We start from the raw sequence: 26343 nt of genomic DNA on the forward strand, positions 1-26343 counted from the left end.
TTAGGGAAAAACGAATAATTACAGAGATTGCGCCATTCACTGTTGGGGTACATGTCAGTAGAATAGACAGGTACCGTTTTCTGAGGCTATCGCTTACCAGGGTGTCCTTATGCTCAACTCTTTTGCGTATTGAAGTTTGCTGCAGGTTTTGCAGCTTGGAAGTTTAAATCCATAAAATATTGAACGTAAGCATGGATTCACTGGGGTGAATTCCTAACTCTGTGCACAGCTGGTTTGCAAATGATATTGTTAATAATACTTGTTTATGCTAATGACAGCAATTTTTCATTAGGCTATAATTTGCTCGTTGAATATGAAAATACATTCAGGGCTTTTTGACTGAAAATGTTGTTTTTAATACTGTTTTTTCTCTTGCCAGGGTCACGAAAAGCTTTCAGAGCAATATAGTATTTTACACACTTTATGATACTCAAAGACTTGTGGCTATAGTTATTTAAAGACTTACGCAAATTAGCACCTTGTTAGCACTGAAAAAATTATTGCAGTTATTGCAATTATTAGTAATTTAGCTAGCATACTTTACACATGAGCGTCTGATTTTGATCCTTTTCAGGACTTTAACGGTGGCGTGAGGCGGCACAGCAGCTTGGAGAGATGACGGCGGCGGCGGCAGCGGCCTTCGCGAGGATCGCGCCAGCCTGCATGCTGAGGTGGCGTGAGGACGCACCGGCGGGCCCGGGGCAAGGGGGACCCTCGTCCAGCGCCGGCGGCTGGCAGCTACCAAGGGCCTTAGGTGAGGCTGGCAGCTACGAAGGGCCTAGGGGCAGCTGGCAGCTACCAAGGGCCTTAGGTGAGACTGGCAGTTACCAAGGGCCTTAGGTGAGGCTGGCAGCTACGAAGGGCCTAGGGGCGGCTGGCAGCTACCAAAGGCCTTAGGTGAGGCTGGCAGTTACCAAGGGCCTTAGGTGAGGCTGGCAGCTATGAAGGGCCTAGGGGTGGCTGGCAGCTACCAAGGGCCTTAGGTGAGGCTGGCAGTTACCAAGGGCCTTAGGGGCGGCTGGCAGCTACCAAGGGCGCGAGGTGCCGGGAAGCGGCCTGGACGACGCCAGCGGGGCCTGCCGCCGCGCGAGGCGCGTGCTGCCCGTCAGGGCTCCCTGTGGGCCACCCGGGCGAGGGACGCCGGGCTGGGGGGGACCCCGGGTGCCTCGCAGCCGGCTCTGAGGGAGCGACGCGGGCCAGGGCCCTCCGGGGGACACGGCGGGGGGGCCGCCGAGGCCCGCGCCCCCCCGCCCCCCCAGAGGACTACAACTCCCAGGGTGCCGCGCGGCGGGCAGGGGGCAGGCGGGGGCGCGGCGTGCGGCCCGGGGGCGTGGCCATCTGGCTGCGCGGTGACGTTAGCAGGCGGGAGGGGGCGCGGCCTCCGTGAGCGTGAAGCGGGCAGGCGAGAAGGACGTAGGGGGGCAGCGGAGCGAGCGCGCGGGAGGGGAGGGGGGGTCGTCCCGGAGCGAGTGAGCGCGCGCGCGCGCGCGCGTGGCGGAGAGAGAGCGCGGGGGCGCGTGCGCGGCCGTTGGTGTTGCCGTTATCTCCCCCCTCCCCCCTCTCCGCTTAGCGCCCCCCTCGCGCGCGGGGCGCCGGGCGCGAGAACGAGGCTGAGGCTGAGGCTGAGGCTGAGGCTGAGGCTGGGCCGGGGGTGCGACGCTGCGGAGGGGCCGGCCGTTGGTGCGGGCGGCGAGGAGCTCGCCGGCGCTGCCGCCGCCGCCGCCTGCATGGGGCCGGGGGGCTGCTGAGCTGCCCTGCCCCGCCGCCGCGATGAAGTGACAGCGGGCGGGGCGCGGCGGGGCGGGCGGCCCCGGTGCCCCGTGCGGGCGGCGAGGCGGGGGGTCCGGCGCGCGTGAGGAGGCGGCGGCCGGGGCTCGCGGCGGGCGGGGAGGGAGGTCGCCCTCGGCGCGCCCTGCCCCCCCGCCGCCGCCGCCGCCGCCCCGCCGGTCTGCGCGGGGGGCAGCTCGGCGCGGGCCGCAGAGGGGGGAAGGCGCCGGGCAGGAGCGGGCGGCGGCGGAGGGGAGCGGCCGCACCATGAACTACCAGCAGCAGCTGGCCAACTCGGCAGCCATCCGGGCCGAGATCCAGCGCTTCGAGTCCGTGCACCCCAACATCTACTCCATCTACGAGCTGCTGGAGCGCGTGGAGGAGCCCGTGCTGCAGAACCAGATCCGCGAGCATGTCATCGCTATCGAAGGTGAGCCGGCGGCCCGGCTCGGCGCGCAGCGGCAGCGCGAGGCTCGCGAGAGAGCGGGCAGGGAGCAAGGGCTGCTCCTTGCTTTCCCCGCTCTTGGCCCGGCCCGCAGGGCACTCGCTGGTGCGCTGGAAGCAGCTGTTGTGCCCTCCGGGCTGCCTTCTCTTCCTCCATCTCCTTCCTCCATGCTTCCCCCCCCCCCCCGCTTTCCTGCTCCTTCCCTTCTGGCACGGCTGTTTGGGGGCGACTGGCCTGGTCCCCGTCCGTTCCTCTGCACTGAATGCCCAGGGTGGTCCTCAGTGCGCATTTCCTTCGCAGCCAAGCGAGAGGTAGATTTGTCGAGAGCCTTGCTGGAAAGGGACGCTCAGCACTGCAGAGAGAAGTTGCTTTGCTACTTGCTAGCTGCCGGTGTACAGGCAGAGCAGCGGTCTTGTTAGGACTGGGTTAAGCTGGAAGGATGATGCTTGGTTGTCTCTGGAAGGGTTTGAGAAAATGAGATTTTTCTTGGTGCTCCATTCCTTTTCTCTTGCAGACCTTTAAAGTACGGGTTCCGGTTTAGAGCTATTAAGTAGGTAAACAAGATGTGCAGCTGGCTTACAGGGCAGTAGGCTGTGCAATGGTGTAAAGACACAGGTGTGAAGTCAGCATGGAGATAACAGGCTTCTAGGCTTAAATTTATATGGGTCTATTCCTGGGGGAGTGCTATGGATAGACTCTTAGGAAGTGCATAGTAAGAAAAGATTGTTGCTGTTGGGAACTTTGCGGATATTTTTCTTCCCTGTCACTGGAGTTAAAAGGAGGAAACAGTTTTGGCCAGGAATGTATATTTTAAGGTGAAATTTTTTGAGTTATTTGGTCTAATAACTTATAAAGCTTTGTGTTGTAAGCCATTGCATTTGAAGTAGTCTGCCACTATTTTGGAGAGGATTCAAGCTAGCATACTGTGATGTACAGCATCTGAAATAGAGGGCTGGTTAAAACCATCTTGTTCTGTTGGCTTATCTTGTTCTTAAATTATATGTCATAAAGTCCTGCTGGAATAGCTGCTGCTGAGATATTGTTACTTGAAAGACTGCATTATTCAGCTTAGCCTTAAGAAATGCAGCCTGGATCAATAGCTGTGATGTTTAATACTGTTTACATTTTGGGAAGGGGGAGCCCTCTCAGGTTTCTTGTACAGCGAGTCGTTGAGGCTGGCAGCACCTGTCACGTGTTAAGGGGCATAGTTTGATGCAGACGCTTTGCTGGGGACTAAGCATGTTGTAGAGTTGTATGTGTATTCTCCATGGTACTTGTCACTTGCTTGAAATTATGGTGGGTGGTTGCTGGTTTCCGAGCTCCTCCCGGCAGTGCTTCCCTCTGCTCTCCTCTTTCATTGCAGAGGTGGGCACCACTGTTCCTTTCTCAGTGCTGTTTGGACTTCTGCAGGATGGAAGATGTCCTTCAGCAGAACATACATATGTGTTGTTTTTTTTTCTTTGTATTGGTAGATGCATGTTTATGTGGTATAAATACCATATTTCTTGAATAAGATGCTGAGGACTTACTGATACAGCCAAGCTTGTGTTGGAGGGAGAGGAGGATGTGGAGCAATGTACGTAGCTATTTTCATGGCATGTGACTTATGTTAGCCTTTTCATCTACTAATGATTTGTGTTACCTAACTGTAGTTCTGTTCATTTACCAAACACAAAGGCCTTAAAACTGAAACAGTGGATGGCAAGTGTGCTTCAAAAGCAGAGTCCAGCTGATGAGTAAAATTTTCATAGAAAACTTGCTGTCCAATGTGCATTGGACACTGAGTCATGAAGCCAGCAGATCTGATTCATGGGAAAATTTTGCCTGAAAAAAGATTTATCTTAAATCTTCTCTGTTCTCAGGGCTCTTCAAATAACTCTGAATATTGAAAAAATGGCATATTTAAGGGGGGAAAAAATCCAACTCTTCTGGATTGCAACTGCTAGTTGTATTCTTTCTAAGGCTCCTTTATCTAACTGTTTCTCACTGATAGCAGCTTTTAAACCTATGTAGTAACTTTATATAGCATGTAGGAATAATTTATAATAGTGTGTTTTGCTGCTGCTGAAATACTGGAAGTCTTTTTATCTGAGCTGCAAAGAATTTAGCAGTCTAACAATACTCCCTAAATATCTCAAAGCCTTTCAAGTTCAATGTATTCAGCCTTTTTGCTGGTAGCGAGAAATTGGGGTGTAGTTGGTATGCGGCTGGCATGAGAAAATGTTAAGTAACTTTTTGCTGAAACAGTTTCTTTAAGCAGAAAGAGAGAACTAAATTTTAAGGAAAAGAATAGAGTCTTGTTAATTTAGGCTACTTTAACCTTAGGTCCAACCAACACCACCTTCATGAGTAGTTCAAATAATACTGTCAAACCTCTTTTGAGCAGGATGCTCATCTGGAAGAGAATATATGTGGACTCTAAAGCAATGTGAGCTTATGGCAATGAAGTAAAGACACTATTACTTATTCTCAGAATTTCTTTTTCAGTAAAGAGTGTCACTGGCTTAAAAAATTTTTTTTAATAAAAGGCTTCCCAACACTGTTTGGACTTTATTGTGAATGTAAACTTGGGTTCTATACAGGTTTTCAGTTCTATTATAATAGTAAGCATCTTGACACACTTGCTGGACCAATGGTTATTGAAATAATGTGAAAATAAACTGGTCTTTCAGCAGTAGCAATTATGTATATTTTAGCACGTGAGTTGTATATAGTCCGAAGAGAGCTACTGCCAGTAGTTTCTGAATTAGTTCCTAAATTGACGCCTTGATATGTTCTGCAAGAAGACTTCTTTCCTTGTGTTATTCGTGATAATCAGATGTGTTATCAGATGCAACAGTTCTGTGTGAGGAAAAGCTAATGAACTAATAACACTGGATAAAAACAATTAAAAATGGGTTACTTGCATTTTGCTGCAGGTCAAAGTCAATAATTTAAGAACATATGCTTCCATTCAATTTTCATTATATGAAATTCCCATCAAATAGCCAAACTTAAATGCTGTCATTTACAATGTTAACTAGTAAAAAAAACAATCTGTAGGTGTTCCGTCTTTCATAGCTTAGTTTCACCAACAGATATATTGATACTTGGTCAGTATTCAACAGCTCGTACATCAAGTGTGTAGTGTGTACAGGAATGGGGAGAAAAAACATGGATTGAGGTCAGCAGTCTTGAAATTGCTGAAAACATCTTGGGTTTTCAAGATACATTCAGCTATTTCTTACCCTTACATATTTACATGTTTTTGTCCTAAGATCATTGTATCAGCTTCATTTTTTTTATCATCCCAAACTTGGACTAGCATTACATTGTTATAAAACTTTAAGAATGATGCAAAACCAAGAAAAGAAAGTGAAACAACATGAAAATAAAATTTGTAATCCTTCATAAAGAAATTTTAGAACAATCTAACAGTGTCAATGTCGTCTTGGTCTCTTAGTCTATAAAAACACCATTGCTAATTTACTTATTAACAGATGTATAATACAAGTAGTGATGAGTGTCTGAAATAGTTTGCTATCTTTTTACGGTGGTAAGCCCATCAAAATAGATTTTGCTTCAGCTAGCACTGCTACAGGTTTTGAGCATATTTCTCTAACTGGAGAGAGGCAGTGAAAATGTAGCAAGATGTCTTTAATCCTCTGCTAGTAAAACAGGCTTGAGATGCTGACTTCTATGTGACCTGCAGGTAGTTATAAGATTTTTTTCCTCCCCCTCACCCCCTGGTCTAAGCTTCTCTTTAATGTATAGGAAAGCTGGGGTTTTTTGTTTGTTTGTTTTTTGCTTTTTTATCTAAGGGAGGGTTGTTGCCTTAAATCTCATAGATGCTATACCAAACAGTATTCATTTATGAATGACTAACCCAGAGCATCTTGTGATTTCTATTCTAATTTTTCTGTTAAAGAAAACAAAGATGTAAAAATAGTGTCTTGTGAATATGAGTTTGAGTTTTAGGTGGAATTACGACTATTAAGTATTTCCCATCAGTCTCAGGACTTGAGAAATAACATCAGTCTTAGAGAAAAGGCCAGGTCTGTACACTTGGAGAAGACTTGCTCAAGGCAGTGCAAGGATCCAGCTGCATTGTGGGAGGGGGTGGGGGAAAATGGGAGAAGATATAAACCTTGCTTTATTTTTTCTTGTCATTTTTAAAAGTACTGTTCCTTGAAAACGAAATAACGCAGGGTGGAGCTGGAAGCACGGCTGGAGCGCACGTTCACTAGAGGAGTCTGCCATTGACTGATATGGGATTCCACGTTGGTCTTATTAGCTGTCATGAGCATTCTCTTCTTGAAGCCCTCTAACTTGGCAACTTAATGCTGTCACCAAGCATGTTAGAAGGGCAACAGTACAGGGGGACTATGTGTTATAGGAGAGGGTATACTCAGTTTTGGAGTTGTTAACAATAGTACTTCTAAATGTATGTTGCTGCTGAGCTACGAAACAGATGAGTTCACCATGAAAAATGAACATACTGAAAGGTGAATGTACCATAAAGGCATTGTTTTGTACTGTTGAGTGTAAGACTACAACTGTTTTTTTTTTTTTCTGCTTAACATATGCTTTCTCCTACTTGTGATGGTAGAAAAATGACAAGCGCATCAATGATGAGCCTTTTTTTGACTTCTTCCTTGGGAATGATTGACACTGTTAGTTGAAAATGTGACTTTTCTTTAATTTGGCAGCTTTGTGATGAGAGGAAGGTGGATCACTGCTATAAAGTAGCCTCCTTTTCCTAATGTGAGCATTCCTGCAGGCATACACTATACTTCATGGGAAGTAGCGAAAGCTGACTGTAGTACAGGACTTGGAAGGGAGTATAGTCACCCCAAAACCTGAATACCAGTCGCTCCTGCTTACCTATTTTGTTAAAACAGACTTGTATCTCCAGCATACAAATGGATAATTAAGTCGAGCTCTTGGGGAGCTGGGATTGGGAGTATGTTGTAGTATTTAAATACATCGAAAGAATGATGGTATAGTTCAGATACTTAGGCAAAAATGAAGAAAGCTGAAAAAACAAGTGTTACATAAGACAATTGAATCCCGGAACCTCGATATCGCTCACCTTATTCAAACTTGTGTTGTCTTTGTGCTGTGGATCGAGCAGTATGACTTGAGGTGATAAAACGGAATCTCCAAACATACAAATATATTCCGATTAAGATCGGTTTGCTTGGGATCTGAAAAGGTTTAAAAATGTCTGGGAGGCAGCCTCGGGCATCTCAGCTTGCAAACCCAAGCTACTTTTTTGTTTGTTTTTCTTTTCAGGTCCACAAGGTAATTAACTTTGGAGGAACTTTGGTGACGGAGTCTCTAGTCTTGGACTGAATTTTTCTTTGAGAGTGAATTTTTTGGAGGCAGCGTTTAGGGAACAATTTCTCAGCATAGCTGTCTATGCCGTGACAACAGAGCACACTGGGCATGTGCTTCCCCCTCCCCCCTGCAGAATTAAATTCATGAGGGATTAATGTGATTCATTCAGATGCATTGAATCTGAATGCTGGAGTAGTTTCTCCATATCTAGTTCACAGGTGTGTTTGGATATATTCTGAGCTTACATATACATGATAAGTATTGATTTACACTTAGGCCATGATTACTGCTTGTATGAGCCCATGTAACATGTTTGAAACAATTATCTTAATGCCTTTTTCTGCTGTGGCTATGCATGAACAACTTCGTGTACTGAGTTCTGTATTAATCTAGCTACAAGGTAACGTTTCCTTGCTGTGTTTCTGTCTTCCTGTCTGTAGACTTTGGTACAGACAAATCCGCTAAGTGCAGGATGTATTTTTTTAGTGTTAATGGCTAGTTTCAAAATGGAAAAGCATTTCTTTCTCATGAGGAAGGTGGTAGGCTTCAGCATTTGAATAACCAAAAAATTCAGTGCTTGTCCCTAAGTTTACTTGGATGGTCAACTGAAAGTTTGGTTCAATTGTAGTGATGTCTTAATTACTGGACTGTCTTATTCCTGGTAAAAGTGACTGTTTTCTGGATTATGAGGTTATATTGCTTTTTTCCCCACTGCTATTGTCTGCAAAAGATGCATGAATAAGTATCAGGTGCTTATTGAGTGAGCGCATAAAAGTGACAAGCCAACAGCAAAACCTTAAACTATTAAGTTCTGAGGATAACTCTTTTTCCTGAGGCAGAGAAGGAGACATGCTGTGGATCAACCGACATTGTCAGAACAAATGTGTTGGGACGCTGCGGGTTTTTCACGGAGCGTGCAGGACTTCTCCCACCATTTGCTTTGGGGGATTAGTTTAAAGCAGCATGCAGTAATGCTGAAACAAGAGTTCATGCTGCTGTGTATACAGTTCATTGTTTTTTATTTCTGTTTAAATTGGCAAACAAGTCCTACTTTCTAAGATGAGGTGGCACTCAGCAATGCAGCAGTTTCAGGCTTTGATTCTTCTTGGCTAATCTTAGGCACTTCAGAAAAGAAAACACACACTGTAACATCAATTGCTCTGTTTATTTGCTGCATTGTACTTTGCTAAGGCCAAACTGGCAATTGCAGTTTCTTAAAGGTGACCAAGGTGCTCAATTTAAGTGACTTCACAGGATTTATTTTCCAATAGGGTATATTATCCAGTGCCTTAGGTATGCACAGCCTTAGTCTGTTAGCTTTTCTACCTGAAGCAAATGGTTTTAATCCTGGGTCATATGTTTTCTTGATGTGGGAATAGAATATACTTCATTAATTGCAAATGTTTAAGTGCTGCACTTGCAAACATACTGTAGTCCGACAGTCTCATATGAGAATAAAAACTACTCTTTTTTTGGAGAATGATATAGATGGGGAATAGTGCAAAGCAGATGAAGAAACTTCTCTCCAAACTTAAGAAATACATCATTCTCATGTCATACACATGGCTTTGCATCAGATACGGGGGAAAAATTTAAAATGATTGCTTACAGTCAGTGTAAATTACAGCAGACAAAATTCTCCCTGCTTCAGAGCAAGAAGGTATTAAATGTTTTTGATAATCCCAACTTCTGTGGGAATAAGAGATTTATCTTCTGTAATGTTATTTGTCTTTAACTCTCTTTAAGGACTGTTTGTACTTGGTGCCACCTACACGGATGGAGAATTGTGGTTAAACTTTTGGGGGGTTCTGACTTCTCATTGTACCATGAGATAATCAAGCAAAGAGAGCGCCAGACATGCTGCCCGCAAATTGTGGGATGCTGGTCGCATTTGATTTGAAAGCTTCTGGGAGTTTCCTACTATCAGGACTCAAATGTAGTTTCATGAATGTCACCTGCATGCAGAACTGAGATGTTGAGTTATGAAATAAAAAGAATCCGTTGCGAGTGCTTTGAGTGACCAGGCTGACTTGTGCCAGGTGGGCGCAAGTAAGTACCCACCTCTGGGAGAGGTGGTAGAATAACTTAAAAGGAAATATTGAATTTTTCTTTCTGTCAGTACCTTTGTAATAGCACAACTTCAAAGTTCTTATATCTAACTAGATTTTTATTTCATTGCTTACAGAACTTTTTTATTGCAAGTATTTTTATGTATGAAGAATGCATCTGCTAATGAAATCTCTAAGGTGTTTTATTGCAAGCCTTTGTGCAGGTTAGTATTAAACTCCTTTCTTAGAGTTATGTACAAAAATTTTCACTATTAATGCAGGTATATAAGGGAGTGTGCCTGACCAAATTTAAGTCCTATATTTTTTGCTCCTTCAAAACTAAATGCTTATTTAGGATTAGCTATTCTGTTAGTTATCAAGCATTTCTCTGCTAATTTTGTTAGTCAGTTATACTTAACGCTTCACTAGCAACATTCATATTCATACATTTAAAGATTTTATGTGATTAATATTGAGCCTTGTTGCTGTCCTGAAAACTTATTATTTAAAAGCCATGAGAAGATACAGTTGAACTCATTTTTCTTCCGTATGCATGGAATGACTTTTCAACTCTGTCTTTTGGACAGAGCTTTTGGTCCCAAGTTGTTTGCAGTTAATTGGTAAGTTTATCGCGTTTATTTAGGAATTGGAACAGAAGTACAAGTGTTGCATGAATCCTGTGACTTCCATTAGAAAGAAGGTAGCAACGTGGGTTCTCTTTGGCATATTCATGCTAGCAGAGAATATGACTTTTTAGAATGTTTCTTTTAAACTTGTAATTCCAAAGAGGAAGTGGAGGCATTTTTAGACTTTCTCGTTAGTAGGGCATCCGTAGCAATGTAGTTGACTGAATTCTGAGGTGGTTTGGAAGTATTTAATGTCTCCCTTTAAAAAAAAAAAAAAAAAAAAAAAAAAAAAAAAAAGTTGGAAGCAGGTGCATCTCTTAACCAGTACATACACATTCAGCCTCATTAACTCTGTTTCAGAATTCCAATTAATATCATTTATGGAGCCTGCATAACGCTCCAAATGAAAGAGTAGTCAGATGACAGTGCATTTCTAACTCAGTGAACAATTCTCTTTTTTTTTTTTTTTCTTGCTGCTTAAGTAATCTTCAGTTAACCACTTAAGGAAGCAAGTACTAAAAATACAGGGTCGATAGTGAGATGTATAATTTTAGTGTCTTGTTTAGTAGCTTTATTTGCTTACGTGATAGGATAATGAATATAATCCTAATGATTAGACAGCTATTATGTTTGCTAAATTCCCCTTCTATGCTTAAGAAAATAAATACAGGCAAACAAAGTGACTCTTAAGATTACTGAAATTTAAGCTACTGCTTTAGCCAAATTGCGGTACATCATGCTTATCTATGAGAAGCTTCAGACGCAAATTGTGTGGTTTTGTTTTTGGATTTTGGGGGGGAGAGATTGGAAGGGATTGAAGGGTAGTTTGTAGCCTAGACCAAATCAATGTTCAACATAATGTGAAACCTGGAGGGAAATCCATTTCTACTTGAACTTGATAGTGATTATATTTTCTATTAAACTAAAGCTGCAAGTGGTGTTCTTCCTGTTAAGAAGTTTTCTGTGAATTTATAGCAGTATATTTGTTTTCCAACTCTTCTTTTTGGTTACTATCCGGAAGGAGGACACAGCAAGGTAGTCACAGTTGCAGGATTTTGTAGCGTCCTGTAACTTTATTCTAGCTACTCTGTTAGGCAGATACAGTGGTGCAAGACTGTTTTTTCTTAAAGTGGTTTTTATTATTTCACTACTGTGACTTAGCATGCTCAGTATAGAAGCTAGAAAGCCTACATTTTAGGTATCACAGCAACTGAGTTCTCTAGGGGAAATATGTTAAAAGCATGGCACTCGGTGGCTGCTAAGGCAGCAGACTATTAGTCATTTAAATGCACACCACTTAACTTTCCAAATGTTCGTGTATCTGAGTTAACTAATTACGAACCAGAAGCGAGGCTTTTGTATCACTTGGTCAGTAACCTGAAAAAGAGGTCTTAAGACCTTAAATAAGATGTTTGCCATATGAGTATGTATCAACATTGAAAGTGAGTGTAGCAACCAGACAGATGTTATACTTCAGTAGCATATTTATGTAAATGTTATAGTACTTGCTTCACATTTGGATATTTCTTATGAGGTTTTTCATTATCGAAAGACAGCTTGTGCACAGAATAATGCTTCCTAGAGTAATTGCAGCATGGTACTGGATACTAGCTGTCATTTCCCATTAATGTCCTGTGAAAGTAATTCTATTTGAATATAGAATCACCCGTATTCTTGTCAGTCTGGTAAGAATGAATCTAGTGATCTTAGGATACTGAAATGGCAATGTAGTTTAGGAGTAAAATCATCAATGTGCTACTGTATTCCATGCTGCCAGAGACTGTCCCTCTCCGTGTGCTCTTAGGTGGAGTCCTAGCCTCAAGGCCTGGAATACTTAGCAGAAGTTTCAAATCAAAACTGCATTGCCTTTGGGCTGGGTTGATAGAGGTTGTGAACTGAAGTTATCCTGCAGTTCTGGAGTATCTGTGTACCTGAAGGATGGAGTATGGTGGATGGGATTTTCATGGCTGTTCCACCCCTGCCCCCAATATTTATGGAACATTATAGTTTCTCTCAGGTGGGTAGCCTTGGTCATAAATGGTTAGACAGTGTTTTGATAAAACACGTTTTTCATCCAGCAGTGAATTTCCTCTAAAATACCAGCCAAAACAGGAAAGTTCACCCTAGCTAGGCAAGTGGGGAAAGCGATTAAGATGTCCAAGGCTCTCTATAGATTAATAAAGCACAAAATTGAAACCAGATCCCCTGGATAGGGTTGCAGGTCCTTCATGTTAACTGCTATGAAATATCTAAAATATACATCCCCAGACAGAGGGGAAAAGTGTTAGAGCTACTTCACCCCATCAAATAGAGGGTCTAAAAGTGTACCCAAAGCATAGGAATGACTGCTCCTGACTTTGTAATTTAAATCTATTGCTTTCAACTAGGTTAGCAGGTACAAGTTGATGGAATGGTCCCTTCTGCCCCCCCTTCCTACAGTGTTGCAGCCAGAATTAGTCATTCAGTAAAATTACTTTAAGTGGTTTGAAGCTTTTTAATCATTTCAGAGTGTTGCAAAGACCATGATCATGTAATCAGCTTTCCCGTGGCAGCTATTGTTACTCTCTGTAGCTCAGTGAAGACGAACAAAGCCAACTGTTGTAGTTGTAATCCAGAACACTTCTTGTCATGGCTTGGCCTACGAAATTACCCATATTCCTTTCAAAATTTTCAGATGACTGCACAGGATTGAAAAATTACATTGTTATTTATGGGCTGTATGGAAAGCACTGTTGCATAATATTGGTCTTGCGTTTCTCTCCAGCTTAAAGAAATGCAAAACTTTGTTGCTTTATTATCTTCTTCTCTGTGTATGAGGGGAGCTTGTGGCATAATAGAAAAACAGCATTCAGCATCTTCAGTCTGTTCCTTCTGATTTGAGAAGGAAAGGTGTGGGTGTGGTTTTTTTTTTGCTTTTTATCTTTTGAAGACTATTTGAAAGATGAGATGGGATTTTTATGCAGGTGTTTGAAAGGACTGAGAACTAAGAAAACTAGAATTGATGGAAAAATAGAGCTTCAAGATAGCAAGTAGCTGAGGAGGGCAAGAGAAGGTCAAGTGTAGCATGGGAGAGTGCTGAAGCAGTTGGGATGTTGGTCAGTTGCTAGACATTAAAAACTTCTGTGATGACGGCCTAGAATATGTATGTAACCCAATATGGTTGTCTGCTACAGCAGTGGCTGGCTTTCATTTTGCCCGCTTAATGCTTTCCTTTTGAGCAGCATAACTGATGATATCAAGACTCTGTTTCTCAGTTTGTAGATTAGATACAAAGAGGCATTTTGGTCTTGTTCTCAAAGTGCTTGACTTTTGGAAAGCCTGTTTTTAATGCGGTAGGATTATCCTGGGACAGAAGATAGACATTCAATTCCTTGCAACGCTTGTCTTGAAGGATAGATGGCTCTAGTTGTAGACCTAATCTTTTCAATAAGATACAGAATGATCTAAAAAGGTAATGATCAGCTATCCCTGGAGGTGAGGCTAACCCAATTTGGCTGTTAAAGTGGGGGCTTTGCTGTGTTATATTTTCATTCTTAGAACAATAAGACTGGAAAGAGTAGGAAATCAGTAGTGCTGAGGAAAAAAACAGGAAGAAGGTCTCTTGAAAACAAAGCCTTTAGTAATGTTGAAAAAGTATGAAGGAGTCATTGAGCTGACTTTGGGTATTCTACTTGGATTTGCATCTTAATGTCTTTTCTGTTGTAAACTTAAAAGTGTAATGGTGTGAATTAGACTCTAGTGACTAAGTGCTTCATGATATGTAAAGATTGAATAATAGCTGATACTTAGGTCACAGAAAAATACTATGGCTTTTATGCTACTCATGATCATCTTATTAAGCAGATGCGGTAGGCATTTATGCTCAGGAAAAGGTGGTATACTCTTGTAAGAACCTGACAAGTTGGCCTTAAAAAATAGGTGAAGGTCAGGTATATTTAAAAAAAAAAAAGAAAAAGAAAAAGGCAAGTATCCTATTTTTTTTAAAGAAAAATGGGAGAGGTTGAAATCAGAAAACTACACTAAACCTCTCATTTGGGTATTTTTATTGGTTAAAACCAAAACTAGAATTACACCTTAGGAAAAAATCGTAATAGAATGAGCATCTGACAGTGAAAATTCTGATAAAGCAGTTACTAATCCATCTGTAGCATTCTGTTATTAATTGTATTGTCTCTATTTCTGACTAGAAGGTTTTGCAGATTGTATTGCCAAGGGTACATGTGTCAACTATCAAAACTAGTAAATAATGACAATGAAGGAAAAGAATGTTCCTTTCCTTTTTCGCCCATGAAATCAATGATGTGGTAGAGTTTAAAATGGATTTAGAGCAACATTTTATTAGCTTTCTCAGTGCACATTAAAGTCTTAAAATGTGGTGTGGGTTTTGTGTGTGTGGTTGAGTTTGGGGTTTTGGGGGGGGTTGTTTGTTCCTGCATGGGGTTGAAAGGCTTCTGAGGGTCTTTGGGCAAGCTCCTGATCCCTTTGTGTGGAGTCTTGACAATGACAGGTAGCTGCTCTGCAGGAAATGGTCTATTTTGACAGTGCTACGGGGATGCTCTGACTACGAAGAAAATCTACAGCTGCTGTCTTAATGTATGTGGGACTTTGCTGTCGGCAGTGCTGTTGTGTGAACTGGAACCTAGAGGTTCATCCTTTGAATTGATTAAATGAAAGCAGGCAGAAATAGAAATTAGTTGTGGAAAACTATTCCTGTACCCTGTAGCAACTCATCCGTTCAGTCTCATTTTATTACTCTTCTCATGCAAAAGAAGATTCTAATTTTAACCTGTGTTAATTAAGCTTAGAAATATTCATTGCTATGGGAATGTGGCATATAATAGTATTCAGATGTATAACAATATGTTATCTTGCATATAGAAGGATCTTGCTTTTGACTCATCTTGAAAAATTAAATTTGAGTAGGGTGGAGCTAACCAAAAGGATATAACTTGCTTGAGGCAAAAGATGCGCTGAATGCACAGGTGCATAACCTTTGAGGGGGAAGTAAGTGATGTCTGTGAATCGGATGGGTAACAACGCTAGCCAAGTTAGTGCACCAATATTTACAGTGGACATCTGCCTTTAACTGCTTAATGTATTTTGAGGCTAGTATTCTAGCTGAAGTCAGGAGATCCATATGACCTTTTGAGTGATTCTTTTTCGTGTATAAAAAAGCCAGTACCTCTCGGGGAATATTTTGCTTACTGCAACAGCTTGCTTCCTGCTGCATAATAGAGTGAATATGGTTAGAGGGTTGCTGGGTTGATTTATTATGCCAATTGATGTGGTAGTTGATGTGAACTGTATGTACTAATTACTTGCTTGCCATTCCTCTCCAAATTATTACAAAAGCTTCTAAAATGGAGCATTACATGGTTTTTAAAACTGGTCAGCATACAGACATAAGCAATTGGTGGCCCATGTTTTGCTTTTAAGTGCCTAATGTAAGTATTGGCCCATTTTAGTCACGGGAATGTTTTGGGGAGACTTAAGTGGCTTGTTTTCAAAGGTTGGTTAATGTAGTCTCATAGTAGTTCTAGTGTTTAAACAACCTCTAGCGAATATTTTCCTAGAACATACTCCCCCCCCCATGGAATATTACCATTATCTGTATGGTGAAAGTAGACTACATAGGATTACACAGTTTCAGGTAACAGAAGACATGATGTGCCATTTAAAATGTGTGTTGACACGTATGTGCCAGTCAGTGCAGCAGCCACTGCAGTGGGTAAAACAAGAATAAGATTGGGAATAATTCATCCAGCAGTATTGAGGTAATAGGAGATTATGTTGACTGATTCTGATAAAAGGAATCATGTATGAAGTGTTTACTCATTGGTCTAACTTACCAGCTCTGCTGTGAACTGGAAAGCTTTTGTATTTCTGGGCTGATAGGGGAAATCTTAATATTAGATTATGGAATACAAGTGTCCAAAGAGATGACTGTATCTTCACTTGAATTGGGACAGGCCTGTTTGAGGAGAGCTGAATAACAGTTGATTTTTTTTCTTTTTAAGAGTTGTAGAGGCTGTTCTCTGTGGGAATGAGATCGGTAGACAGAATCTTCTCTTCTGTAATTGCAGTTCTGTCAGGTAACGTGTTGATGGTGAAATCGAAACATCCTGACCTGTTAGATTAAAATTCTTGACAGATGGGTATTTGACAAAACGTACATTAATCTGCCCTGAACTTAATATTCAAGATGACTTGGGCATTTTAATATGCAGTCTTCTAACTGGAGACTTGCTGCAGGACCAAACCAGTAAGCACTGAAATGAGACTGTAGGCAGCTGAATGGAATTAGTCAAGTTGAAAAAAAGGTGTGTTAGTACTGGTGTTTGACTGTAACTTGAATGTAGGTTGTCAATAGCAAGAGGCAAAACACCTCAGTGACCTTAAAAGTACAAGTATCTCCCATTAGGGATTACTTGATGTTAGGTAATGGCATACTATTAAAATTAAAGCCCCAATATGTATTCCTTGATTTGCTAACTAGGCCAGTCCAATAGTTTTTTAAAAGAACTACTGTAGAAGAGTAGGAAAAATCAATTTTGCCAAAGTTTGTGAAGGACCCAAAGCAAGCCAGGCTACTGAGGTTTTCTCAAAATTGATTTTGGGATTTGGGTGTGGAGAAACAACCTTTTAAAACATAAATAAAATTGCTTACTCGAGCTGAGCCAGCTACCTGGCTCTTCTTGGAGAAAGAGGGCAGTGGCTAAGGGAGGCATCTTCAAAGCTGTCTGGTAGGAAGGACTACCTTATTAGAAGGTGCTATCAGAGGAACTTGTGTTACTGTCCAATTTTGATACATTTTGCCTGGATTATCTAGCATTCTGCAACTATTCTTGTATGGTTCTCATAACTTTTCTCTACTCAGCAGATGGGGATATTGCTTACTAGATAAGTGATGATGTGTTTGATAAATGCTATTCTTTCTCTGCTATCCTGAGATGACACATTATATAAGTCAAATGCTGATGAATGGGTTCAGTTACAAATGGGATCAGAGCTTTTAAATGGGATTGGGAAGGAGGTAACACAAAAAAACCTGCCATGAGCAGGTACGAACATGGCTGTACAAGTCTATGCAGTGCCCTTCCTGACTTGTGTATTTATACTTATGTATACATAATTATAATCAGTATATGGCTCCAGATGCTATTTTACTTGCTATAATAAATTGGAGGTACTCAAACTTACTCAACAAGTTACTTTAAAAGGTGTGGTGCCAACTTAAAAAAAAGGGCGAGTTGTGACTGTTGTAATGTGTTAGAGAGATGAAGGGCTTTGGAAAGTCTTCTGTTCCTCGTTGTTTGCATGGTAATTGCAAATGTGACTATGGTGTGTGTGAACATCGGACCTGGCATAAAACTGGTTAACTTGGATGCAAGTGTTGATGTTAATGCATGGGCTTCGGTGCAGATTATGGGAATCTTTTAGGGCCTGAGCAGGAGGATGGTTAGTCTGTGTTGATATTGCATGCTGTCAGTGTTGCTAATGCTTAAGGTAACTAGACTGAAGCTGACTAAAGTGTCTGGAAAAAGTATTGTAGTTCTAAGTGTGGTGAAATGAGCCTTTTGTTTTTTTTTTTTTTCCTTGCAACTTCTGGAACAATTTTGTTTTGAAATAAAGTAAATGTTATGAATATGAACCATATCTTTATTCGCTCAGTACTGATCTCGTGTCTCCTTAGGTTAACTTGAAAATCCAGTAAATAAAAAGGTAGTTCATATTTCAAGATGTTAGCTAAAAAAGGATCGTTATCAACTTCAGTGGAACATATTCAGCAGTGATTAAGACACGGGTTTCACTGGGGATAGTGCATGGAGAAAATTACAGGATGCCAAAAAAAAACCAAGACCATGATTCTTTGTCTAGTAGAGCTGACTTCTGATCATCACACTTGCATTCCTAAGGTGTTCAGTGGATCTCCTAGGAGGATCATGTCTGAACTGCGGAACTGTTATGTGTATGCTTCACAGGCACTTGTTGAAATGTTGAAGTATAAAAAGCTGAGGTCAAGAAGAGTTCAGGGGACTTGAACTTGAAGAAATACTATTTAAATTTCCGTAAAACTCTGAGTAGGCAACAGAGATGGCAGCATGACAATGTTGATTATAAGCAGTGTCCTCCAAACTTTATATTGCCAAACTATGGAAGTAGTGCCATCCTGTACAGATTCAAGTAAAAAGTAATGGTAGTTAAAGCCTAGTTTTGTCTAACTACAGGCTGGTCTTTTAAGTAGAGCATCAAATTTGAGTCTGGTAATTATCTTGATAAAGTTGAATCTGTGATACAGGCAGTGACTCATTCGTTTGCATCAAAAGTGGATTTTGTGTATTGGACACTGTGGTCAAGCTGTTTCATAAGCACTTTTACCTTATACAAGAATGATCTGAAAGCCAGTTCTCTGGGTGCTGCTAGTCCTGGAACTAGAGGCAGTTCATAAAGCAGTTTCTTTTAAGACTGTTTTGTCTCTAGCACAAAATGCTAAGGGAAAACACATGAAATTTGAATACAGATTTAATAATCTCTTCAAAATGGAGGACAACTAGGAACTTGACTGCTGATGAAAAATGTGAGATGTAAAAAATAACTTGGAGTGGGAGTGAAAGAATGCAGGATTAATTTTTTTTTTTTTACCACAACTGCTCGACAGTAGATGATTCCTATATAGCTGTAAAAATTGGTTTTGTTGATCAAGATAGCTCTATGTACTTGAGATAAGTAGTGGTTTCCTAACTAGAATGAATCGGTTATTTTATAGAGTACTTGCCTCGGAGGTAGGACAAACAGGCTATTGAAATGCAGATGTTCACTGGAATATGGTGGCTTCAGTGAATGTTGGTTTTACTCTAGCAAACTTCTCAGGTGGTTGCAGGAGAGCTGCAGAAATCTCATCACTGAAAGCGGGCAGCTTGTTGCCATAACTTTTTTGGAACTACAAGAGTACTAATGATTTTTAGCTTGACCTATCTGAGATGTCAGCAGTCAAAAGAAATGCTTTATTACCTGTGCATTGTGCAGCTCTGCAGTCAGTGGTGGTGCAGTCTTTTAGTGTGGGTATTTGTTATAAAGCCCAGTATATTGGGTTAAAAATGCTAGTACAGTTCTTGGGCATGCCAGTGTTGTCAGCAGCTCTTTGCAGTGCACAACGCTAGAAAGGGTTGTATCATTCCTATGGGAACGGTTTATTCTTTAAACGTGAATTCAGCAACATTCTGAAATGCAGGATTACAGTGGAATGTAGTTTTACAAGTGAGAATAAATACCTTTTGTGAAAGTGTAGATTACGAGTGAACAGTTAAGAGAAATACAGCATGCAAATTGTGATTGAAAAGTTCAAACTGTTGAGCTTGTTACCGGGCTTGGAAAAAATCAGTTGTGGCTGTTGAACAAAATGCTATACTTGAGGATATTGAGGACTGTGTTTCTTTCATAGAAATAAGCCTTGAGTTCACTGTATATTTAAAAAAAAAAAAAAAAATTGTAAAAGATACTTATGTAAAGCTATGTTCCTCTGCCTAGTGGTGAAGGTAGTAGCATTTGATGTGAAGAAATAGGGAAGGTTACAGCCCTCTCACCAGCTTGTTCCTTTGAACAAGCCGGATGCCTCTCTGGGGAACTTGACGTGGGCCACCTGTGTAATGAGTGACATATGCTGAAGCGGTGGTACGATTTTCTTGGTTGGTGGCACTATGTTTTTTGGCCAAATTTGTGAGTGCTTCAAAAAAGTCCTGCAGGGATCTGCTTATTGCAGAGTGCTTTTGTACACGAGCAGAGTGCAGTTGCAAGTCCTGGGGCTGTTGCTAAGGCCAGGCTAGGCAATTTCTTCCCACGGTTGCTCACTTCTGCGCTTCCCTTAATGCTGTTTTGGCACCAGTTTGACAAATCTGGTTGGGAAACAAATTTGGCTGAACAAAGTGGAAATGTGTGGTTATGAGTGGGAGGAAGGCTGTGAGCTGACACTCTTAGTAGCAGAAGAAAATGATGTTTAGCATGTAGAGCATCTTCTAGACAACTGCAGATAGGTTACAGAATTGACTTTTGAGGAGGCCTGGAAAGGGCTTTGTATACCGGGGAAAACTAAGGGTGAGGGGAAGGTGGGATGTGAACGTATGACTCAAACTAGGAATTTGTATTGCAATATAAAGCTAGAGATTAATCTGATGCATGCAGTGAGAGTAGAAAGGATTAAATCTGTCAAATGCACTGTGATTTTTAATTATATTCAGACATGTGTGGATAATAGCCAAAAACCTAATTTTTAGATCAAGAGCATGAGTTTTTAGAAATAAAAGGAGCAAAAGTCTTTATTCAAAGGCCAGTGGCTGGTCTTGGGAGACTTTAAGGTGCAAGATAAAATGACAGAGGGGACAGATTTCCTGAGGCTTCTGAACACTGTGTTAGTTTGCTTTGAAGAAATGAAGGGCTTTGACTTGGATTTGGTTCTTTTTCTGCCCTCCATGAGTGTGTATCCATGTCAAATTTAAGACTGACTTCAATATTCAGTCATTGCTGTACTGTGCTGTCATGGTGAGCATCTGCTTTAAAAGCAAAAATTTTGAACGAGAAGAAATCGAGGGTATTGGTTTGATTTGCCTTTGCCATTTACTTGTCAGGAAGTGCATGAATGCACAGTTCATTTTTAAGTGTTAAAAAAAGTGAAGTGCATAATTCCTTAAGAACAGTGGCAGTAAATCAGGTTGTTTAATTTGTTGTACTCAAGTGGCATGTGACAAGGGAATATTTGTAAGGAGGGATAGGCAAAGTACCTTGCTAATGACAAGTATTGTCATATAAGCTGAAATAATTCTGACATCCATAAATTAGGTGGACTCCTGATCCTACTTAGCGGAAGTAACAGCCCCAAACAGATGACTTCAGGGCTTCAGCGACAGGAGTCAAGCAGTGCTTTCAAGTTTTCAGTTTTGTGAACAGAACTAATGAAATATGGTTTCCTGTGGTTCTATCCTTCTTCCCCTATACAGTTTCACTGTAAAAATGCCATCACATGCTTCTCCTCCGCTGTATCATGCTTCCTTCTGTAACCCAAGCTGCTAGCTGAACAAGAGGCAGTGCACGCTACGGCTGCGTCCAAGGTGCGTGTGTGTCAGCAAGTTCATATGCACTGATGTGAACGCGTGCAGACTGACTAACAGCGGGCCAGATGGAGCCATGTGCATGCCGAATCCATTCTTTTTGGTTGGAAGACTAACCTAAGCATTCCTCTCTGTCCTTCTCTTAGGCACTTTATTTTCCACACTTCTGCTGCTGTCGGATCAGGCTGAAACTGGGTGAAGAATTCAAAAGTTACAAGTGGAAGGGAGGATTTTTCACACTTACATACGATGAAGCTTGATGTGACAGCAGGAGAAGTCTAGAAAATCAAGTGCTGACAAGAAGGGTACAGAAGAATGCTTAAGATAGTCTTCCAGCCGAGAGGATGGATTCAGCATGTGCACGGCTCTGTTTGGCCTGCTTAACATGGTGTGTTTTTTATTCAATGGCTAAACTGGCTTAGATAAAAAGACATACTCAAACTTCTGCTCTGTGATTTTAACCTTTAAGAGGTTAAAGCTGTATGTTCAGAAAAAGATACAGTATTTGCAGTCATGTAATAACATGCGGCCAGTTGCTAAGCTTATGGGAATTATGTATATCGAGTAGATGATAATAACAATTAAAGGTGCTACAATACTATTAGACTCTTCCAAAAGTTAGGCTTTCTATGACCTAAAGAAAAATGCAGGGTAAATTTTGTGATCCTGTTGGAGGCCTCTTCAGATTAATCAGGCAAGTTAAGATCTTAATTGGAGAGTTATATTTCTATGCTCTTTTGTGCCTTAGTATTATTACAGCTTCAATTAAAGTTGAATTCAAATAAACCAATTTGGCATAAAAATGAGCAATTGTGTTACTAGGATAGCAAGCCGAATCAGCTCACTAAAGACTTCAGTGCGCTTCAGAGCTGGTACAGAGTGGGTGTGGGATTGCATTGCAAGATCTGGGACAGACTGTGGTGGTGTCAGAGGGCTGTTGGATCCATTCAGTGGATTTTTGGACTACACGGAAACTTTGTTTTCTTTGAGCAACAGGGGCAAGGTAGCTGAATGCTGCACAGAAGCTACTGCAACTGAAATGATCAGTAGGCTGTAAAGTAACTTCCAGGCTCTGACAAATTTTAACTTGTTTTTTGACAGCTGTGTGCATTTTCCCTCTATCTGCAACTGATTATAAACGTGCTGAACCTGAGTTGCTTTTGTAATCAACAGCCTAAGGTTTTAGTTTATCTTGTCACAAGACTTGTATGTCATGTATTGTCCATGTCCTTGCTCTTCCATTTGCTATGTGCAAATTAAAATACCGTTAGAGTTGTATTGCTTGCAAGTCATGCAACTAAACACAATTTTGGTTTCGATAAGAAGAAATGTATAGTACAGATAAAGCGCTGAAAGGTGATACAACATAAAGTCTATTTACGCTGGCTGAATGTTTAGGATTTTGCACTGAACACTAAAATGAGTCATAGCTGCAGTTACTGCTAACAATATCTATGGTTGTCATAAGTATTTGTGTGTCACTAGATAGGAAGGAAAGGAAGTTTTGTCTTGGAGGATGACCAAGTTGTCTGTTAGGAATTGAGAAAGGAGAACAGGCGCCTTTAAAAGAGAGGGAGCGTGCAAGTGGCAGTTGTTGCAAACTCGACGTGCACTGCAGTGAAGAATGGATTAGTAGAACTTGGTAAATATGCACTGTTTATTAGGCTTGAATGAAATGAGAAGCATGTCTCTGAAGCTGAATTGTTGTCGTATGATAGTGCTGCTCTTTGCTGACTACTTTGTACAGGATAATGTAATCATCTTTTAAGTAACTACTGACTGTGTGGCGACTTCTTAATGTCAAAATAATTGCAGCACCTATAGGAACAATTACTGGCCAAAGTATTCGGTTAAGTTTTTCATTGGACAATTGGTATTTTCTAGAAAATGCTTAAATTATCTCAGTGTACTTGAGTCATTGAGTGCCAATTATGTTTGACTTGGTCTCCTTGCACTCGCTCCTTTTTCTTCTCATTTGTTTCTATTACAAAAATTGGACTACTCTGGAATTGCTGCCTTCTGTGAGTTGGTGTGGAAAGCCATGTAGTGATTAGAGGTGAGAATTCTTCCAACATACAATTTCCATGGAAATATTTATCAGGAAGCTTTACTGAATGAAAAAATAAGCGACCGGCTAGATCAGCCTTCTGATGTTGTCTTAATATGTCCTTTTCCCTGGTGGACCTGATATTGAAGTGATTTGGTATTTATTTAATCCAGCAGTTGAGCTTCTTGCATGATGGTATTTCAGATGTATCGATCAACTGCTATGACAGTTCCATCTGCCTTTTACTGGTTTGTTCTGCTCGAACAAGAAATTACCAAAATTTAGCTCAATTTAAATTTCCTCTGTCAAATCTATCCCCTTTATAGACCAAATATCTGTTATGATTAAGTAAAGCACACCCAATGTAAGAATTCGAGTATTCTTATTGGCAGCAGCTGTTATTGTGCTATATGACACATGGTGACTTTGGCTGTGACAGTGATAGTACAGTGGATGGTAATTGAAGACTGTGGCTATATTCTAGTTAGAGCAGTAAGACTAATCAAAACATAGATCTTTAGCTTTTAAGAAATGTGATCTTATTTCAGTGAATGACACCTGTACCACTTATGTTTTCAGTAAAAGTTGACAAATTTGTATCACAAATTACTATGCTTGAGTTAAAGATTCTAGACACTGCTTAAAACATTTTTTTGACCTTTATTTTTACGATAATTGGAACTTTGATTAGCAAATAAGCTGTATATACATCTCAAATTTGTTGCAAATATCAACTGCTGAAAGGGAGGAAAATATATGAAATGATTATTCTGGGGAAATAAACATCCAGTCCTCAAAGCAATGGCATTGCAAAGTTGGCCAAATCACTGTATGTGCTAAGAGAGAAGTGTCGGAGAGAAACAATCCTAGTCAGTGTGAATCGCTGGTTCATTAAAATTGGGCATCTCTTAAAGGTGACTATGGCAGAAGGCAATAAGAAAAAGATAACCATCATCCAGAACATGAAAATAACTGGTTTTGTGCTGTGTTCTGCTGTTTCACTGAAGTATGTGGAACATAGCGACTGCAAGTGCTCGTGAGCAGAATGCACAGTGTAGGATGGTAGGATAGATCAGGGAGTTTTCTTTGCTGTTCTACTTGAGATAAAGCTAACCTGAATGCTTGGAAGTTTGATATGCTGCCTTGTCTGAATACTCAGCGCTCAGAGCGTGTGTTGAGACTTTTCTTGCAGAACTGCTCAGTGGAGATAATAAATGGTATTGTCACATGTTTGTGGCACGTGTGCTGTAAATGCTGTATTTTTGTGCTACATCTCTCTGAAAAGTCTCTTCCACCTAGCTGTTCTGGCTGTGGCCTTTCTAAAACTCATGAGTTTTACGTTGGTATTCTAAAACTTTAAACTCTAAAACCATCACAGCACAGGAGTGTTGGAATGGTGAAAGAGCTGTAAATTTTGAGGAAAGTTGTGGGTACTGCCAAATAAAAGGTAATCTGATTTTTCTGACTAACCTGTTACTATTAGATATTCAGAGCATGCGGGCAGGAGGAATTTTTTCTTACAGCGTTGTGTCCTTTGGAATGTGACAGACATCTAAGACAAATCTGGTAATGCAACTTTACTGTTCTTTTTTTCTTTTTCAGAATAATTGTCAATTGTGCAACTTTTTTGGTTTTGGTACCCAGTGCAGCTGTATTGATTTTAAAAACTGAAGACAGGCCCATCCTGAGGTTGTAGGCAGAGTATCCCATTCCCTTTTTTGGAACAAAGATGCAGTTTGGAATGACAGAGTGCAGCGAACTGGAAAGGAATGACACAAAGAATAGAGCCATTGATATTCAGCTGGATAATTCGAAAGGGTGAAAAAAGGATGGGGTGTTAGGTGAAAGGCCAGCGCAATGAGTTTTGGCTGGTTTTTGTTGTGCTAAACCTACTAACTAGTTAACAGAAAGAACCTGTGCACCACTATCCCATAGTGGGTGAACAGCTGTGCATTTAAGATTTGGTGGTGCTGTTAGAGGTCAAGAAGTTCAGTGATACAAAAATAGGTGACTGTAGCCTTTGGCATGTGTATCTGTGTGGCACTGGTAATAGGAAGCTCTGCAAGTCGGACACACAAACTAGTGCCTCCAATCTACTCGACTCCTCTAAGGCCTTGGCTTGAAATCATCTAGTGATTCATGTCTGCAGTCACCGCAGATACCATAGTAACAGTTTTTTTACATGAGCTTATTGATCTTGATGTTTAAAGCAATCGCAGTTTGTCTCCGTTACTCCTCACTGAAGCTTTCTGAATTTTGGTTGTTCTGATGACCGTGCTCATCCTCGGTTTCCAGCAAACTTCACTCAACTCTGTGGCATGCTTTTGTGATGCACACTTTGCTCTGGGAATAATGAATAAAAATGCTCACCTCCATCTGTAGATTAAGTGTTAAAGTCTTTACTTCAGCTGATTTTCAGGGGTTTTTCTGGAAGCAGGGAAAATGATCATGTCAGTCTTTCTTCTCACCTGACAGATGAGAAGGACCTGCTTAAGATGAGCTTACTGCCTATGTAGGGACTAGAAATGGTGTAGCCAGGTTACTTCTGGGAAGCCTTGGAAATCAGATAATCTTCATATGACATGAGCTGAAGTGTAAACAGTTCTCCTGGCTTAAAGATGATCTAAGTGGCAGTTAAAGCTGTGTGAAGAAAGGATAGATATGATGGGATATTGTCACACTGACTGAGCTCTATAGCCTTCAATGACTACCTCTGATGTCTAGACTCAAGTCTGCCTCAGTAAGTGCTTCACCTTGAAGTAACTTGTTCAGCTTAAATTATTTTTGTCAAATAATTTAAGGTAAGCTTTTGCTTAAGTTTCCTAGAAAGAAAATACCAAGTGTTCAGAATCTTGCTTTTTTTTGTCTGTGCTTAGGAGGATGGGCAATTAAACACCTGGTCATAAATAGGGAGTATTTGGGCAGGATATACTGAATGCTGAAATATGCTCAAGTGCTTGATCTGTTAGGTACCTAAGTGATTACCTTC

At 41.1% G+C, this 26343-nt stretch overlaps 1 protein-coding gene across 2 annotated transcripts in view; it reads left to right on the top strand.

Annotated features, from left to right (window-relative positions):
* Positions 1-1955: 1955 nt before the first annotated feature.
* The window catches only part of AGAP1 (ArfGAP with GTPase domain, ankyrin repeat and PH domain 1), a 386032-nt gene continuing 361644 nt past the window's right edge, over positions 1956-26343 (top strand). The window contains exon 1 of one of the 2 annotated variants that reach the window (XM_067298700.1): positions 1956-2197. In XM_067298700.1, coding sequence (XP_067154801.1) covers positions 2035-2197 — 163 coding nt within the window. In that variant the 5' untranslated portion in view covers positions 1956-2034. The remainder of the gene's footprint in view (positions 2198-26343) is intronic. The other variant, XM_067298699.1, reaches the window with a different exon arrangement.

Source organism: Apteryx mantelli, chromosome 6 (assembly GCF_036417845.1).
Source record: "Apteryx mantelli isolate bAptMan1 chromosome 6, bAptMan1.hap1, whole genome shotgun sequence".
Lineage (NCBI taxonomy): Eukaryota > Metazoa > Chordata > Aves > Apterygiformes > Apterygidae > Apteryx > Apteryx mantelli.